The sequence below is a fragment of the Muntiacus reevesi genome, chromosome 8, assembly GCF_963930625.1.
Source record: "Muntiacus reevesi chromosome 8, mMunRee1.1, whole genome shotgun sequence".
Lineage (NCBI taxonomy): Eukaryota > Metazoa > Chordata > Mammalia > Artiodactyla > Cervidae > Muntiacus > Muntiacus reevesi.
Window position 1 is genome coordinate 36,126,454 of NC_089256.1, and position 19,011 is coordinate 36,145,464.

General features: G+C 48.8%; 1 protein-coding gene across 4 annotated transcripts in view; it reads left to right on the forward strand.

The window, feature by feature from the left end:
• Positions 1–19,011, forward strand: part of KAT2B (lysine acetyltransferase 2B) — a 95,399-nt gene that overhangs the window by 33,956 nt on the left and 42,432 nt on the right. For all 4 annotated transcript variants that reach the window (XM_065943594.1, XM_065943591.1, XM_065943593.1 and 1 more), the window contains exons 3-5: positions 8,557–8,702; positions 12,916–13,008; positions 14,307–14,488. In XM_065943594.1, coding sequence (XP_065799666.1) covers positions 8,557–8,702; positions 12,916–13,008; positions 14,307–14,488 — 421 coding nt within the window. The remainder of the gene's footprint in view (positions 1–8,556; positions 8,703–12,915; positions 13,009–14,306; positions 14,489–19,011) is intronic.

Below are 19,011 nucleotides of genomic sequence, written 5' to 3' on the forward strand. Positions count from 1 at the left end.
CGAGACCCCTGCCACCTGCTCACCCCCAGCCCCCTTGTACATGTGTCCCGGGTGGACGCCTTGTGACAGACACATGGGGCCCAGCCAGACAGGGACACAGCCACCTGGTCAAAACTGTTTATCCCTCTCGGGGAGGGGTCCCTGTTTTCTGTACTCTTTCTCCATGGCCTCAGAGTTGTCAGGAGCTGTGAGTCTGTGGCAGGAGTTGGGGATAAAGCTGGTAGCATTTTGTGCTCACTTGGTTTATCATTACTTTCCCAGTGCCCTGAGGTCCTGGGGGATTGCTCTGAGCCCTGGAGTCCTGAGGTCCTGGGTTACTGGTCTGAGCCCTGAGGTCCTAGGGGGCTGCTCTGAGCCCTGGGGTCCTGAGGTCCTGGGGGACTGCTCTGAGCCCTGAGGTCCTGGGGGATTGCTCTGAGCCCTGAGGTCCTGGGGGATTGCTCTGAGCCCCGGGGTCCTGAGGTCCTGGGGGATTGCTCTGAGCCCCGGGGTCCTGAGGTCCTGGGGGACTGCTCTGAGCCCTGGGGTCCTGGGGGATTGCTCTGAGCCCCGGGGTCTTGAGGTCCTGGGGGACTGCTCTGAGCCCTGAGGTCCTGGGGGATTGCTCTGAGCCCCAGGGTCCTGGTGGACTGCTCTGAGCCCCGGGGTCCTGGGGGACTGCTCTGAGCCCTGGGGTCCTGAGGTCCTGGGGGATTGCTCTGAGCCCCGGGGTCCTGAGGTCCTGGGGGATTGCTCTGAGCCCTGGGGTCCTGAGGTCCTGGGGGATTGCTCTGAGCCCCAGGGTCCTGAGGTCCTGGGGGATTGCTCTGAGCCCCGGGGTCCTGGGGGACTGCTCTGAGCCCCGGGGTCCTAGGGGACTGCTCTGAGCCCCAGGGTCCTGAGGTCCTGGGGGATTGCTCTGAGCCCCGGGGTCCTGAGGTCCTGGGGGATTGCTCTGAGCCCCAGGGTCCTGAGGTCCTGGGGGATTGCTCTGAGCCCTGAGGTCCTGGGGGATTGCTCTGAGCCCCGGGGTCTTGAGGTCCTGGGGGACTGCTCTGAGCCCTGGGGTCTTGAGGTCCTGGGGGATTGCTCTGAGCCCCGGGGTCCTGAGGTCCTGGGGGATTGCTCTGAGCCCCAGGGTCCTGAGGTCCTGGGGGACTGCTCTGAGCCCTGGGGTCCTGGGGGATTGCTCTGAGCCCCGGGGTCCTGAGGTCCTGGGGAATTGCTCTGAGCCCCAGGGTCCTGAGGTCCTGGGGGATTGCTCTGAGCCCCAGGGTCCTGAGGTCCTGGGGGATTGCTCTGAGCCCTGAGGTCCTGGGGGATTGCTCTGAGCCCCGGGGTCTTGAGGTCCTGGGGGACTGCTCTGAGCCCTGGGGTCTTGAGGTCCTGGGGGATTGCTCTGAGCCCCGGGGTCCTGAGGTCCTGGGGAATTGCTCTGAGCCCCGGGGTCCTGAGGTCCTGGGGGACTGCTCTGAGCCCCAGGGTCCTGAGGTCCTGGGGGATTGCTCTGAGCCCTGGGGTCCTGGGGGATTGCTCTGAGCCCTGGGGTCCTGAGGTCCTGGGGAATTGCTCTGAGCCCCAGGGTCCTGAGGTCCTGGGGGATTGCTCTGAGCCCTGAGGTCCTGGGGGATTGCTCTGAGCCCCGGGGTCTTGAGGTCCTGGGGGATTGCTCTGAGCCCTGAGGTCCTGGGGGATTGCTCTGAGCCCTGGGGTCTTGAGGTCCTGGGGGACTGCTCTGAGCCCCGGGGTCTTGAGGTCCTGGGGGATTGCTCTGAGCCCTGAGGTCCTGGGGGATTGCTCTGAGCCCCAGGGTCCTGAGGTCCTGGGGGATTGCTCTGAGCCCCGGGGTCTTGAGGTCCTGGGGGACTGCTCTGAGCCCCGGGGTCTTGAGGTCCTGGGGGACTGCTCTGAGCCCCGGGGTCCTGAGGTCCTGGGGGACTGCTCTGAGCCCCAGGGTCCTGAGGTCCTGGGGGACTGCTCTGAGCCCTGGGGTCTTGAGGTCCTGGGGGATTGCTCTGAGCCCCGGGGTCCTGGTGGACTGCTCTGAGCCCTGGGGTCTTGAGGTCCTGGGGGATTGCTCTGAGCCCCGGGGTCCTGAGGTCCTGGGGGGATTGCTCTGAGCCCCTGAGGTCCTGGGGGATTGCTCTGAGTGCCCCCCGCACCAGCCTGCCAGTCCTGTGCTCACACTTGGAGCAGTACCGGGAGCTGAGTCTCTTCTTGCACACCTGGCTTCCCATACAGGCATGCGTGTGCATGCTCAGTTGTGTCCTCGCCATCTAATCCCGGCCACGATATCCTGCTTCAGCCCTCTGGGCACCTCTTCCTCTCAGAACAGAGGCCCCTGGGCTGAGTGTGTGAGGTGCGTCAGGCGTCTCCCTCTGCCTTGCACGTGGGGGCACACAGCGCCAGCCTTGTCCTTTCGTCCTTCCCTGCGGGGGAGCCTAACTTGCCTCCGCGCTCTGGCTCACGCAGCCCTCGGTACAGAGAATCCAGACCTTGTGTAACTGGTGTAACTGTGGTCCTCCAGCCCCTGTTGCTTTTCTGTGCTGGACTGACATGAAGGGTACTGGCTTTTTCTCTAGTTCCTGGGATGTTTAGTCCCTTGGGCATCACTGGGTTTGTTTCTTCATTGCTAGAATAGTCATTGCATTCAGGATCACTATAAAGATGGCTGGTGGTGGTTATTCACAGAGGGGTTTTCATGGTTCATGATCGGTACCTGTTCTGTGCATCGTGGTAGCTGCCAGCCACGTGTGACTGAAGACCACACTTGGAACGTGGCTGTTCCAGTTGAAATGTGCTGCCCATGGAAAATGCAAACCAGTCTTGAAGACTTCATATGAGAAAAGAATATAAAATGTTTTAATACTGAGTATGCGTTGAAATAATTTGGTATCCACTAGGTTAGATACAATGTATTAAAATTAACTTCAAAACAAAATAAATTAACTTCCCCTGTTTCTTTTTACCTTTATAAAAAGTGGTTTCTAGGGGTTTCCCTGGGGGTCCAGAGGTCACACTGCATGCTTCCACTGCAGGGGGCAGAAGTTCAACCCCTGGTCAGGGAGCAAAGATCCTGCAAGCTGTGTGGTGTGGCCAGATTTCTTTTAATTAAAATGTTTCTTGAATACCTATTGTTAAAAAATATTAAAGTGGTTGCTAGAATATTTAAATGTACATATGTGGTTCTCGGGCTTCCCTGGTGGCTCAGACGGTAAAGAATCCACCTGCAATGCAGGAGACGAATCAATCCCTGGGTCAGGAAAGTCCCTTGGAGCAAGGAATAGCAAGCCACTCCAGTATTCTTCCCTGGAGAATTCCATGCGCAGAGGACCCTGGCAGGCTACAGTTGCAAACGACTGAGTGCCTGACACCCACAGACACCCACACACACACACAGATGTGGCTCACACATTCCTTTGGGCTGAGCTCTCTAGAGGGGTCTTACTCTTAAATGACCCGTTTTCTCCATTCCAGATGTGAAATTACTGAAGATGAAACCACTTTTATTTATTTTTTAAATTCTTTCATTTTTTATTTTTTTTTTTTAACTTAAGTATTTGACCATGAAGGTTTACCATGTTGTGCTAGTTTTGGGTGTATAGCAGAGTGATTCAGTTATCCCTCTGCCTACCTACCCACCCATCCATCCGTCTCTACAGTGTTGCAGATTCTTTTCTGTTACAGGAAACTACTTTTAAGTTACTAGCCTTTTGCGTCTGGTCGGAAGCCATCATTGAAGGACTTCATTTGATCTCTTCTAGCCTTGACCTCAGATTCCCACGAACCAAATACGTATTTGAGCATCTTGCACATCCCCCGGATGCCGTGCCGCTCGCTTTCTGTCCGGTCCAGGGTCTGAACCGTGCCCTGGCCCCGCCGCAGGGCGTGAGGACTCAGCTGCCCTAGAGGAGGAGGTGCTGACTGGGGGCTGGGGCTGGAGGCATGAAGGTCGCGGCCCGCGGGTGCCGGGTGCTTCACTTCCCGGCGAGGCGTGGTGCCTGGATCCCTGGCGGGTGGCTCTGGCCCCCTGGCATCTGCGGTCTGACCTACTGCACAGTGACGGGCCGCCCCGCCAGGGGGATGCACGATGGTCAGCCTGCCATCTTGGCTGTGCCTCCCGCCCTCTGTGGGCGGTGGGCTCTGCAGGGACACCACTGCAGGAAGTGTGCCCGCCCGAGTCGGGGGTGGGCCATTCTTGGGTAATTATGTGGATGCTTTGTACCAGGATCTTCGACGATGATTTGAAATGAAGGCAGGACCCTTTACGTTTGATTATAAAATTCCAGGTGGAAGAAAGATTTTTTTAAAAAAACTTTTATTTGGAAATGGTTTCAAATTTACAGAAAAGTGGTGAGAATAGTAACAGGGAACATCCCATGTATCTTTTGCCCAGATTTACCTGTTGGTAATGTTTGCTGTGTTTGCCTTGCCCTGTGCTGTCACATGTGTGTGCACACGCCCACACTCACGTATCACATGTATGAGTCTGTGTGTGTACGTGTGTATTTGTATGTGTTATACTTTTTCCCGGATCACGTGAGAATAAGATGCATTTACATCATGGCTTTTTCCTCTTAAAATACTTAAGTATATATTTTCTAAAAATCAGGATATTCTTTTTTATAAATTTTTTTTATTACTTTTTTTGGCTGTGCTGCACTGTTTGCAGGGTCCTCATTGCCTGCCATGCACCCAGGCCCTGGGCATTGAAAGCAGACCCCTAACCTCTGGCCTGCCAGGGGATTCCCATGTATTCTTTTACACAACCTCAGGTTAGTTACCTTACCAACTTCAGTAAATATTAGCATTAATGTAATACTTAACCTAGTGCTTGCTTGTGTTCCAATTTTAGAGTTGACCCAAAAATGTCTTTTAGAGCATTTTTTCCTCTCCATTAAGCACCGAGCAGGCTAGGATCACATTGGTATTTAGTTGTCACGTGAAAGTCAGACAGTGAATCTCCTCTCCTCAGCACTTCCAGAAGCTTCTGACAGCAGATGCATGGGCTTTTCTACTCAGCTCTCCAGCAGACCCCGACTGGGTGTCCGGCGACTTAATTCCAGTGCTACTTGGCTGTGATTAGTGCAGACCCCACAAGGTCAGGGGTCTGCACCCCCTTCAGACGCCAATCCAAAGTTCAGGTCATCACCCATCTTTCCCACTGGCATTTCTTCAAGGTTGCTTGCAAAGGTCTTTCCCATAGAATCAAAAGATGACAAAAATGTATTTTCTCCCAGCTTTTAACAGGTTTAGTCTTAAAATTGAAAACATTCCTCCACCAAAACATCAATATCATAAAAGACAAAAAGAGGGAGGGTAGTGGGGAGGAGGGCTGGTCCACATCAGAGCAGACTGAAGAGGCATGCAGTGACACCGTGATTTATAATAAAAAACACATATTTGGTAAACTGGAGGTTCCTACTCCTGGGCTTTGATAACTTTGCAGAGTGGCTCACAGAACTCAGGAAAGCAGTCACTAGATTTCCAGTTTTTTATAAAAGGATACAATACAAGTCAGGAACAGCTGGTGGAGGAGAACCCTGGAGCAGGGTGGGGAGCACGGAGCGTCTCTGCGTCCCCCAGAGAGCTACCTCCCAGCACCTCCCGGCTTCCCCTCCCAGAGCCTCTCAGTTCAGGGTTTGACGGAGGCCTCTTAGGCACCGTGGTCAGATCATTGGCTGGTGGTGATTAGCTCAGCCTCCAGACCCTCTTCCCTCCCGAGGTGGGGGTTCCAACCCTCTTCTCTGTGTGCTTCTCCTGCCCGCTGACCCCATCCGTGGGGCTTTGCAAAAGTCCATTCACAGAAATGCAGGTGCGGCTGGAACGGTCTTTATGAGTAACAACAGACACTCCTTTCACCTTTATTGTTACCATCACTTGTGCAATTCCAGGAGTTTTAGGAGCAGTTTGCTGAGAAAGGGGACAAAGACCAAATATGTGTTTTTTATTATAAATCACGGTGTCACTGCATGCCTCTTCAGTCTGCTCTGATGTGGACCAGCCCTCCTCCTCACTACCCTCCCTCTTTTTGTCTTTTATGATATTGATGTTTTGGTGGAGGAATGTTTTCAATTTTAAGACTAAACCTGTTAAAAGCTGGGAGAAAATACATTTTTGTCATCTTTTGATTCTATGGGAAAGACCTTTGCAAGCAACCTTGAAGAAATGCCAGACATATATTTGGCTTTCTGAAAAATGTAAAATTCCTGCATAATCAAACCACAAGCCAACAAACAAAAACCCCAACAAATCTGGGAGGACAGACAGAAAAAGACCCACGTCCTAGAAAAGCAGGCAGAGGGCCTGACTAGTTAGTATACAAAAGAATAAATACAAGTGGCCAGTAAATGGAAAACAATTCCAGGGGCATTCCAGTGAATGCAGATCAAAACAGTGGGGGACTTTGATTGATTTTCAGAAGATTGATTGAATGAGCAGATTCTCCACTGTTGGCCAGTGTGGGGGAAGGGGTCTGTCTCAGCGCTGATGTGGTGGACTGCTGCGGGCTTTACTGGGAGGATAAATTAGGGAACGTATATCAAAGCTTTAAATAGTGTTGACTGTGTATTATGAGTTCTGTGGCTGAATTAACTGTTGTAGATTTGTGCGTTGTACTATAGAGGCATATCTCTTCAAGAAAATATACTTTGGGCTCATTGAAGTGCATCAATTGAAGTGCAAACCTTATTTGCATCAAAAGGTTTCTTTGGAGAAGATTGAGATTTTTTTTTTCTTCAGTAGTGAGTCTTTGGTTAAATATGAGTTCAGTAAGTAGTTTAGCATTTCAGTTAGAGTGAAGTGTATCTGGGTTTTGCATGATGTGGGGTTGACTTTGGCCTCATTGGTGAATCTGTTTAATTCGCTTGTGCATGCTTGCGTGCTCAGTCGCTTCAGTTGTGTCCGACTCTTTGCGACCCCATGGACTGTGGCCCGCCAGGCTCCTCTGTCCATGGGATCATCTAGGCAAGAACACTGGAGTGGGTGGCCATGCCCTCCTCCAGGGGGTCCTCCTGACCCAGGGATCGTGCTATGTAATGTCTCCGGCACTGGTGGGTGAGTTCTTCACCACTAATTCTGGGAAGCCCCTAATTCTGCTCATCAGCCCCAAGGAGCCATCTCTGTACTCAGTAGACGTGGGTCTGATGGGGACAGTCTCCCTCCCTCCTGTGGCGACAGAGCAGTCTGGGGAAAGGCTTGAGGTCCCTGTGATCAGAGGTGGGAGTGGGGAAGAGTGTAGGGGGATGCCCAGCTGTGTCTGCTGTGGGCACTGTGCCAGGAAAGGGCAGTGAGGCAGTAAATGGTGGGCTCTTTGGCTGGAGGGGGCCACCATTCTGAGGATGGCCTCAAGGACTGTAATTCCGAGGTCAAGTGTGTGGGGCCGGTGGTGCTCTGGTTGTTGGGGTGGGGAGGTGATGAGGGGTGCGGGGATGATTGGGTTGGCGTGGGTTTAGCTGCCGATGTGGATTTGGTGAGAGAAGGCTGAGTGTAGGGTGCTCAGAGACCACCAAGGAGCATTGGTGAGAGGGACCTGTAGCTGGAGAGTCTGAGAATGTCGCCAGGTCCGAGCATGCTCTGCGTGTTGCACAGTCAGCCAGTGAGTCCCAGAGATGAGGACTTGAGGCAAGGACTCCTTTTATTAGGAAAGTTGGCTGATAGGAGAGCAGACCAATGTCTCAAAATAACCATTTATGGATTTTGATGGATTTGGATATGGATCCATGTAAACTTATGGATCAGAGATGGGGGGGTAAGGAAACAAAGTAAAGAGACCATTTGATTCTTTCAAACCTCAGGCAGGAGGATGCATTAGTTTTAACTCTTTTCTTCTTCCGTGTAGCTCCCCATTCCTGGCCCGCCCTTCCCTTCTTTTCGGAGGAGGATCCCGACCGTCGTCAGCTGTAAGGGTCGTCCCCCTTGTCCAGCAGAGACTTGCCTTCCTCCCTCTGGGAACCTGCTGTTTTGTTTCGTGTTCCTGCATCACCAGCTCTGGTTCTCTGTATCCTGGGTCACACAGAGCTTGAAGGAGAGATTATGAAAAGAGTTAAACTTCTTGAAGAGATCTAGTTTAACTCTTTTCGTGCTTCATTCAGATTTTACTGATACTTTTTTGGTCTTTCTTGCGATGTGATGTTCTTGGCCACCAGAACTGTTCATAGGACTTAGATGTAAACCCTTAGGGAGTCTGTTTTCTGGATCCTTCTGAACCCACAGTCCTCAGATCCTGGATCCAGGCTCCAAGACCACAGGGCCCTCTGGGCCTGATGGGAGTTGGCTTCTATAGGGACATAGCAGAATTTAACGTAAGTCAGTTTTGTAAGCAGACTCGGTCTTGTAGTTCAGAAAATTCCTCTATTTACAAGGCCATCTGAAATATTGGTATTCTGGAAGGTTCCTGGGAGAGAATGTTCCAGACTGGGATCTCCGTGGCAGTCCGGTGGCTAAGACTCCATGCTTCCAACAGAGGGGGCGTGGGTTTGACCCCTGGCTGGGGACTGGACTCCACAGGCAGAGAAGCCTGGCCGTAAGGAAGAGGTGAGCTGTGCTGACTCCCACTGCATTCCTTTCTGTCTGCAGCTGCTCATGTGTCGCACCTGGAGAACGTGTCGGAGGAGGAGATGAATAGACTGCTGGGGATCGTCTTGGATGTGGAGTATCTCTTCACCTGCGTCCACAGGGAAGAAGATGCCGACACCAAGCAGGTTTACTTCTACCTGTTCAAGGTGAGACGTCCACGTTTAGAAAGGCTTGCTTCTCCCTCTCTTTGTCCAGATGCAGCAGGTCACGGGAGGCTGGCCCTGGGTCTGCGGAGGCAAGTTTCTCCAGGGGGACTCTGCCGTGGGCACCGTGCTTGGAGCACATCCCTCTCCCTGAGTGCCTCCTACCTGTCGGCCGAGTGGAGTATCTTTATGCTTATGGATTTCTTCCCATCACACCTCTGTTCATCCCTCCATCCGTCCATTTGTCCATCCAAGCATGTGTCCAACCGTCCGTCTGTCCATCTGAGGAGGACTTAGTGCACGCCTGCTCTGTGCGGGCGCTTGTGTGGGCGTGAAGCCTGGGTCCCTGGGCAGCGAAGTCCTTGCCTTCATGGAGTTTAGGTTTCAGCAGGAGAGGCGGAGACCGTCAGCAGGTCGGCAGTGCGCGCCGGTGGTGGTGAGCGTGCACCCCGAGCCGGCAGAGTGAGTGCCGTCCGCGTGGGAGGGCGCTGGCAGGCGGGGACGTGGTGCCAGGGACACGTGGCACTAACTTCCCAACTCAGTTAGGGAAGATGAGCTGATGACTGCGCAGAGATGCCAGCGGGGGCCAGGGGCCACCCTGCAAAGGGCTGCGGAGGCGCCTTCTGGGTGGTGTGCAATCGCACGGGGTCAGACCCCACGGTGGGCCTGAAGCCCCCAGCCCAGCGCCGGGGCTCCGGCGGCGGGGGAGGCGGGAGGCCTGGCTGGATGGTGGCTGGACTCGGCGCCCCAAGCTCAGGAGCGAGGGCTCCGGTCGGTGTGCGCCTCCCCGCTCCCGGCTCCCCGCTCGCCGCCTCGCTGACACCAGCCCCGCCACCCCTACCTCTGCCTCCTGGGGCGCGGCCTCAGCTCCAGAGGGTCCAGGCCCTTCCTTTCCGTAGATGTGGGTTGGTTTGCACTGACAGGGGGAGGGAAATGGTGGAGTGGGGGGGACCGGATAGAAGAAATTCAGGTCACCAAAAAAATAAGTTTTGTAAAGGTGGCTGACAGAAGGAATAAATTAAAAAAAAAAAACCCAAACCGACGATTTGGGGCCCTGTAGACTGTGCTGTACTGTGTAGCCTTTACAAGGACCTAAAAACAAACCCCGACCCTTCACCGGAGCTGACAGCCAGGAGGAGTCTGGGCTCCATTTTCTGTGACCAGGAGTTTCCTCTTTTGCTCTGGCTGCCAGGAAACTCAGGGCAAGTTTCTGACCCAGTTCCTGTCGCTTTGGGTTGGGGCGACAATACATAATTGTTCCTTTTCTACTGTTAACTTTTGTCTTTGAATGTAGTACTGGGGATATTGGGGGTCGATAGGGGCAAGAGTGGGAAAGACGTTATATTTTTAAACATTGGAATCTTGTGGGGATTTTAACACCAAAAAGATAAGTAATGGGGGAGGGGCGAGAGCACAGCTGTTAGCAAGCGCTGGCTCCTCCAGGTGACGGCTTGTTGACCTGACCGTGGGCTGAGTCGTCTGGACTGAACCCCACCAGCTTCGTGCTGTTTAGAGCGTCTTTGGAAAAAGCTGTTAGTTGGAGAAAAACAACGTCTGCATGGCTGCAACTATTATTTGTCTTGGAACCCAGATCCCTGGCGGTGGTTCCCCAGCGCCCTGCTGGAAGGAAAGGCTTCCATCCTGCTGACCTCTGCTCAGTTCTGTTCAGAACCACCTAAGAGGCCAGAAAACATCACTCTGCCTTTCTTCCCTCTCTCATCTTTAACAGTGCACATATATTTGCTTCTGAGAACAAGATCCAAAATATTCAGCATTCTCCCCTCCCCTCTCCCAAAGTCATTCTTTGGGCAAGTGTGTCGTAAATCATCCATTTCTTCTTAGCGTTGGAAAACCAGTTCCTGTGTCTCCTATGTCTCTAAAATTAATTAACATGCACTTACACATTTTAGTGCATTTTGGAAATTTTGCCTCAGATGTTGAAAGTGAACTTGGTGAAAAGCTCCTTTCTGAAGCTGATTTCACCCTGGAGCCGGTCGGCATGGTGCCAGAGCACAGCTGGCTGCTTCCAGGCCTGGCTTCATCCCTTAGTGACCTCAGCCAGGTTGTGCAGCCCCGTTTCCTTATCTGTAAAGTGTAGATCGTGATGCGTGTGTGGCTGAGTCCCTTCGCTGTTCGCCTGAAACTACCACAACATTGTTAATCAGCTGTACCCCAGGACAAAATGTTTTTGGTGTTAAAAAAAAATTAAAAGTGTAGACCATGATATGATAGCACTTCCCTCAAAAGGCTGTGAGGAGGATTCATGAGATAGTACAGACAGAACTACAGAGAGTGCTTGGCAAGTAAGGGGCAAATGCCACTACTGCTGTTAACATTTTTATGTTGAGTATTTGCCTGTTTATCCCAGCTCCATCCTGGTTTAGACAAGGAAGCTAAGAGTCAGCATCTCCCCTATTTATCCATCTTCCTCCAAATTGAAACCCCCAATGGATCAAGTTTCCAAATGATCCATTGGGCAAAATGGGCAAAAAATGGGCAGCCCGAATTATTTGTATCTAAATGTGATGATCAGTTTTTGCATATCCTTAGAAACATGTAACAACTTATCATTATGACACCTTTATTTTTGTAAAGATGGGTATGATACCCTGAAAGGATCAGCAAATGCTCAGTGTGAGTAATTGATATGGCACCTCGAGAAGAACTGAGGTCTTTGTCAGACCCAGCCCCGGGGGGATGACACAGGGTGATCTTCCACCTCTGGGGGGGTGTCATCTGTTTCCACTAACTCCTGGGGGAAAGTTTGCCATGTTTTGTTTCTGTTGAAAAAGCAATCAATGGAGAAAGGAGGAAAGATGTAAATAAATGTGTAATAAGTAAATAATACGTGGGTGAGTGAATAAATGAATGATTGCATATATGTCATAACTGGCCTGTGTGAAGGGTTATGGAAGGTTCAGGCAAAGGTTGATGGTAAAGAAGTTCAGTATCAAATGTTTTCAAGTTGGGCCTTGATGACTGACTCTGCGTTCTTTTCTCCCTCTGGTGTTTGCTCTTTGAGGATCTGGAATTCCAGTGGCGGGATTCAGAGCGGCGTTTTGTTCTGTGGGCTCGGCGATGCCAGGACCCTTGCTCTGCACTTTGCACTCTGCGCGTGGAGAGGGAGTGGGGACGAGCCCGAGACCGTGCGCGGCGGCCCCTCGCGGCCAGGACCGTGTCTGTGACCGCGCCTGCGACACGCGGCTCCTGCGTGAGGAGAGGGCCACGGCCTTTTCAGGGTTTAGAGCAGGCCCCCCAGGGCGTGAGCACCCCTGCCTGGTCTGGGGGCGTGTGCAGAGGGCGCTCCAGGCCTCGGGGTCAGCGGAAGCCAGGAGCGGGGCAGTGAGGGGGTGAGCAGGAGAGGTTTGGGGTGCAGTGGGGCTCGCTGGTGGTCTCCCATCTGTTGATGTGAGGATTCACTGACAGGTAACTGGATGGCATCACTGACTCAGTGGATATGAATTTGAGCAAATTCTGGGAGATGGTAGACGGGGAAGCCTGGTGTGCTGCTGTTTGTGGGGTTGCGAAGAGTCAGACGTGACTTGGAGACAATAGCACGTGTAATTAAGATAAATGGAGTATGGTGACTTCCCTTCCAAAGGCTCTCTGTGTGAGGCATGGAGTGTTTTAGAGAAAAGCCTCAGCTTACATGTCTCAGAGGAAGATTTTAAAATGAAGACTAAATTTGGTACTCTTATGATTACTTTTGATTCACATCTTGGTTGATTAAACGCCTTACGGAGAAAACAGCTCCAAGGTCTCAGGGGCCCTCTGACCACCTGCTGGGGCAGCCTCATGGACTCGGGACCCTCGAGCTCCTTGAGGCTGGCATCACCCCTCACCTTCCTCAGACGCCTTTCCTCCTGGTCGTGTCCCACACCTTCCTCCCTTCCACACTCAGAGCACTCTTTCTCGGCTGTGACATCTTCCCTCAGTACCAGATTTCTGAGCTCTCATCTCTGAGCTTAGACAGCACTTGCAACTTATTTGGAATGTTTCTGTTGCCAACTTGAATTTTTTGTTTGTTTTCTTCCTTTCGTATTTGGGAGACAGCATGGTGTGACCCGGTCCAGCTCCGTTATGTGGCCTTTTTGCCCCTAACAAGATTGTAAGCTTGGAGACGCCAGTGTGTGTGTGTGTGTGTGTGTGTGTGAGAGAGAGAGAGAGAGAGAGAGAGAGAGAGAGACACTGATTTTTTTTAAATGATTTCTTACAGCTCTTGAGGAAGTCTATTTTACAAAGAGGAAAACCTGTGGTTGAAGGCTCTTTGGAGAAGAAGCCCCCTTTTGAAAAACCTAGTATTGAACAGGTAAAAAAAAATACGAGAAGCCCCGTTTTTTTAAATTGCTTTAAGACTGAACAAACCTCATCTTCATATTCATAGCTGGCTTAGAGATGTTCAAGTCTGTAGGAATAGTCTCAAGCCCTTTGGATCAGAAGTGAATACTCCATGTAGTAAATGATTTAGCTTTTGTCTCTTAGGTTGCTGAATGCTCAGAATTCACTGTGTGTTTGGAAAAGAAAAAAAAAAAAGTAGAACATGTAGTTCATCAGAACACATGAAATGGGCTTTTTCTTGGTGTTGATGTTTTAAAATTAAGTCTTTGTCCCTGTGTTTGGCACTGTTGAAAAGTCTATTGAGGTGAGGGAATTCAGGAGCAATGTGAAAAACATTGTAAGTCAAGCAAAAAGCACAGAAAAGAAATGAGATTTTGTATCCAGAAGTTGGCTTCCTGCCACATTATGATTCCTGCAGAGAAGCCTAGATCCACTTGGGGCATCTGTTAATATGTACAGACCTTTCCTGTTAGGTGTTGTCAGGATCTGTCATCACTATCAATTTTTTAGCCTCTCATTATTTTCATAAGTAAATGTCAGACACTCTGGATCGAGTTTCCTGATGAGAGTAGTTACAGAAGGCATGATATGAGATACAAATAAGTGTATTTTATCAGTCAGTTTTTAGTAGAAGAAATGTCTTCAAACCCTACAAAATAAGATTTCATTGTTACTTTATTTGAAGTTAAATTAGATGAGAGTGTTCTGAAGACAGATTAAATTAATCCACAGATTTTTTTCAAAAGCTTATAATTTTGAGTAAGAATTTCTTTTGGGGTAAGTTTACTAAAAACTGAAAGAATGACAGTAAAAAAGAGTTTAAATTCTTGTGGTTTAGTTCATTGCAAGGCCTTGCTAGCAGAGTTTTGATTAAAATTTTGTGAATGTAAAAACATTTATCCAAGAATCTCATTATATGTGAGCTCCTGTTTTGATTGTACAGCAAGAGTTATTCTGCGAAATAGCCATATCTATTGTTTGGGGGGTTTTGACCTTTTCAGTCCACTGTTTTGATTTTTTCTTCGTCACTTCATGATTGCAGCAGGCAGAGAATTGCAGCTCCCAGCTTCTGTGTCTTGTCACTTTTCATAGGCTGTGAACTGACGCATGATTCCCTCTGGGCATATTCCTGTTTTCTAATAAGGAAAAAAGAGGTTTTTGTGACTAGAGAACTGTCTGTTCTTTTGCTAATGACCACTACTGGTGCTGCCTGGGTGGGCACTCAGGATTGCAGAGCTGCATGAATAAATTGCCTTCCCTCCTTTTAAGGGTGTGAATAACTTTGTACAGTACAAATTCAGTCACCTGCCACCCAAAGAAAGGCAAACGATCGTTGAACTGGCAAAAATGTTCCTGAACCGCATCAACTATTGGCATCTGGAGGCACCATCTCAGCGAAGACTGCGCTCTCCCAACGACGACATCTCTGGGTACAAGGAGAACTACACCAGGTGAGCGGGGCTGGCTCCTCCCCTCTGGCCTTGATATTCTGAGTCTGAAGAATCAGATCAGTTAGAGCTGAACTACTTAGTACAATAGTTGCTCACCACAGGTGGCCACTGAGCCCTGGAAGTGTGGCTGGCCTAAATTGAGATTTCCAAGATTGTACAAAAAAAGAATGTGAAGTATTTCATTAATCATTTTTTATATTGATTACGTGTTGAAATGGTAGCATTTTGGATATATTGAATTAAATAACATATTAAAGTTAATTTCACCTGTTGCTATTTTTTAATGTGACTACTGGAAAATTTAAAATTACATATGTGGCTTGCATTGTATTTCTATTGAGCACTGCTGACCTAGATAACTATATTATGACTCTGTAATTATATAGAGAACTTACTCTTAAGAAAAAAAATGCAATGCCCAAGAATATCGATTCAGTTCAGTTCAATCACTCAGTCATGTCCAACTCTTTGAGACCCCATGGACTGCTGCGCAGCACGCCAGGCCTCCCTGTCCTTCACCAACTCCCGGAGCTTGCTCAGACTCATGTCCATTGAGTTGGTGATGCCGTCCAACCATCTCATCCTCTGTCGCCCCCTTCTCCCCCTGCCTTCAATCTTTCCTAGCATCAGGATCTTTTCCAGTGAGGCAGTTCTTCACATCAGGTGGCCAAAGTATACTGAAGTTTCAGCTTCACCATCAGTCTTTCCAATGAACACCTAGGACTGATCTCCTTTAGGATGGACTGGTTGGATCTCCTTGCAGTCCAAGGACTCTCAAGAGTCTTCTCCAAAGAAGGAAAGACCACCATAGTCTCAGCACTGTGGTGTAAATAGTGTTATATACATGGTCTTACAGCCTTTGTCTCTTTAAATACACATTTTACATTTGTTAGAATGAAAGAAAAGAGAGCATTTGCATCTTCTCTGTCCACCCTGCCCCGTTTAAACATTTCACTGGTTACATTATTGTCTGTTGATGCACCGTGATTTACCTAATCTTTTCTCTGTTGGTGGGCATCAAACTCTGCACATATTCTTGGATTACATTTTTTCTAAAATGGGGATTTATTTTTATTACCTATGATTTGCAGGATAATAAAATTGAGTTTATGATTTAAGAGTCATAAATGTGGACCATACAAAATAGTGTGACATATTCATCTTTAAGGAAGAGAGTGACTTGTACCATCCATTTTATTCACCTTTTTATAACTTTTCCCATTTGTATTTAATAGGCATATCAAGCTTGCTTCAGGGTTTTTTGTTTTTAGTCTTTTTTTCCTCTTGAGTTAAAATGAGCAATGTTTTTTGACAACCTGTAAATGTAAAGACCACTTGTACCCAGATTTAACCGCAGATGACAAGTAGAAATGGGTGGAGTTAAAGCTAAACTTTCCTGTCTATTCACTGACCTGATTTTATGAGTAACATCCAAGTTTTTGCCTCTCATCCAGCCTTTTACAATATATACAATTTGAATTATAAAATATTTTATCTTAATAAGTGTAAATAGGATTTACAGATTGCTTCATAATCCACTTGTAAAATGATACCTTTATTTTTACATCTTCATTTCAGAGTAGTTCCTATATTATTGTAACACTTGTTTATAATGAGTTGAAATAGTAGAACTCTCTCTCTCTCTCTCTCTGTGTATATATAGTTTAACAAGTTTTATTTTACTTTATTTGTTGTCTGAACAATAAGGCATGCGGAATCTTAATTTCCTGACCAGGGAGCAGACCTGAACCCCACTGCAGTGGGAGAGCAGGGACCTAAGCACTGGGCCAGTGGGGAAGGCCCATATCTTTTAACTCCATCTGTGAACAGTTGACAAAACTGAGTATTTGTCAGAGCCAAACCCCTGAAATATTTGCCACTCTAAGAGGAAAGATTGTGTAATCAAAGAGGAGAATTCATTGTGAAGCGGCACAGGAGTTAATGCTGTATTTTAGAAAAGAGTAAAAATAGTTTGTAGCACGTGGGAATTACCAATACTGGGCAGCACTTGCAAACCCTTGAGGAGTCGTAAGCGTGACGCCTCCTTGTGGAAGGAGTGGTGGGCTTGAACCACGGGCCCGTCCACGCCCCGCATCCCGGGGAGATGCTCAGATGCTCCTGGTGCTTTTCCTTGGAGCCTCAGTCACCACCAAGCAGCTAGACTCGAGCATGTGCCGGGAGAGGAGAGCTTAGGGTCTGGGGTCGCTGAGGGAAGGGCGGTGACAGCCCAGAGCCCAGCAGGGTCCGGGGCCAGCCTCCTCGGGGGCGGAGGGTGCCTCGAGGGGAGCGGCCTGCGCTGGAGGCAGTTTCCGGCTGAGCCCTGGGCGGGCGAGCCCCGCAGCCTCGGTGGGTGGTAATAATAAGGGAGCGCCCCCCCCCCCCCCCCGCCCCACCCTGCCCGCAGGCCTGTCGATGAAGAGCAGAGAAGGCCAACCCGTGAACGCTGAGAGATGCTTGCCTTGCATAGAGTCAGACCTCAACGGTCCCGACTGCTTGAGATCCGAGTAAAGCTCACACCGCCCTCCTCACTGATGCTGCTTCTCAAACGCGACCCGTTGGGATGGCGGGAGCCGGGGCCGTGGACAGTTGGCTCAGCGTGTCTGCGCGGTCAGGTCCTTCGGGAAGATTCTGGAATCAGCATGGAGGTGGGAGAGACAGGATCCTCGGGGAACAGGACTGACTCCGAAAGTGATTGTGTTCCTTATCACGAGAGGACTTATCCCATGAAAGAGTAAACGCTTGCTGAACAGTAGGACTGCTTATATTACTTATACTCTCTGTTCTGAAGTGAGGCAAAATATAAGTATTTTATATGTTGAAAAATCTGATATATTAATGTTAACATATACTTAACCTTAATAATCTATATGAGTTTATATTAAATATACCGTTATATGTCCCCCAGAAGTCACTGTGGTTTTAGAGACAGACCTAGACAAATATTTTGAAATTTCCTGAATTTTCTGATGATATGCCAATATAATATTCCATGAGAAAATAGCTGGAAAAGTGTTAGAGGAATATGACTTCTTAAAATACATCTGACCAACAGAATATGCTAAAGTCAAAGTGTAAGTTGCTCAGTCGTATCTGACTCTTTGTGACCCCATGAACTGTAGCCTACCTGGCTCCTCTGTCCATGGGATTTCCCAGGCAAGAATACTGGGGTGGGTTGCCATTTCCTTCTCCTGGGGATCTTCCCGACCCAGGGATCAAATCCAGGTCTTCTGCATTGCAGGCAGATTCTCTACCATCTGAACCCCCAGGGAATCCCATGCTAAAGGAACGTGGCAAATTATTAGTCTTAGATTCTGAACTGTGCAGAACATCTCAAAATTAGAAGTTACGCTGATCTTGGGGAGATGTTTTGTAAGAATGCAAGCAAATGAGATGTAACTGAATTAATTCTGGTGAAAGTTTCCTGTAACTGTTGCACTGTGAGGTATAGACCCATCACCAGGCTTCCTGAATGTTCATAATTAGGCGTGTCATCCCAGGATGGTATTTCTCACGGATTGGGGGAGGAACAGTGGTATGGGGCTTTAGAGACCCAGCTTCTAGTCTGGACTCTGAAAGTAACTAGCCTTTAGTGCAGGAAAACCCGGAGGGTCATTTAATTCCTGAAAGCTTTAGGACTTTCTGTCCAGCAGGTAGTAGGTGACATGGGCTTCATCACTCAAGTCCTCCAGCTCTACTCACGTTTTAAAGAAAGCAAGGTCACTGCAAGTAATCCCAATGCTATGAAAATCTGAGAGTTGTTTGAACAGTCAGTGACTTGCACAACATGCCATCTCTGTTAGGTATACAAAAGTGATTAACCGTCTTTTCACTTCTTTTGAGGAGACCTGAAACCAGAGGTTTAGGTACACCCTTGTTTTCCAGGTTAGTGTTTAGAGGAACATCTGAGTAGCAAGACACACATCCGTTCCCGTTTCCTTCTGTCTCACCGCACGCCCAGACTGTGTCAATCGCTATAACACCCAAAACGCCCAGAACGTGTTGACTCATCTCCTGTCTTTTCGTACAGTGCCCTTAGAATTTATAAGATTAGTTTTGGAAGCAAAACCAGAACTAAACTAAAAAAGTATAAACTTATGTACTATAAAGTGATTTTCAGAGGAAATAAGTGGAAACCTTTTGTTTGAAGAATTTGACTAGATAATATTAATCTACATTGCCTTCCTCTGCCCTGTGGAGAGTGAATGATGTGTTAAGCACTTTGGATAACATTTTATGATTTTATAATATTTATCACTCTCATTGTTGTAGCAGAAATAGCATCTGTCTTCAGTAGAGTCTCAGACATATGTGACCTCCATAGATAGGAATGCTCTTCAGACTCAAAATCAGCACTGCCAAATAGAATATAACATGATCCACAAATGTGAGCCACAGCTATAATCTGACGTTTTCTAGTAACTACATTTAAAAAGATAGAACAGGACATTAATATTAATAGTGTTTTATTTGACCCATTGTATAAAAATGTTATCACTTAACATGGAATCAATATGAGCAATTAT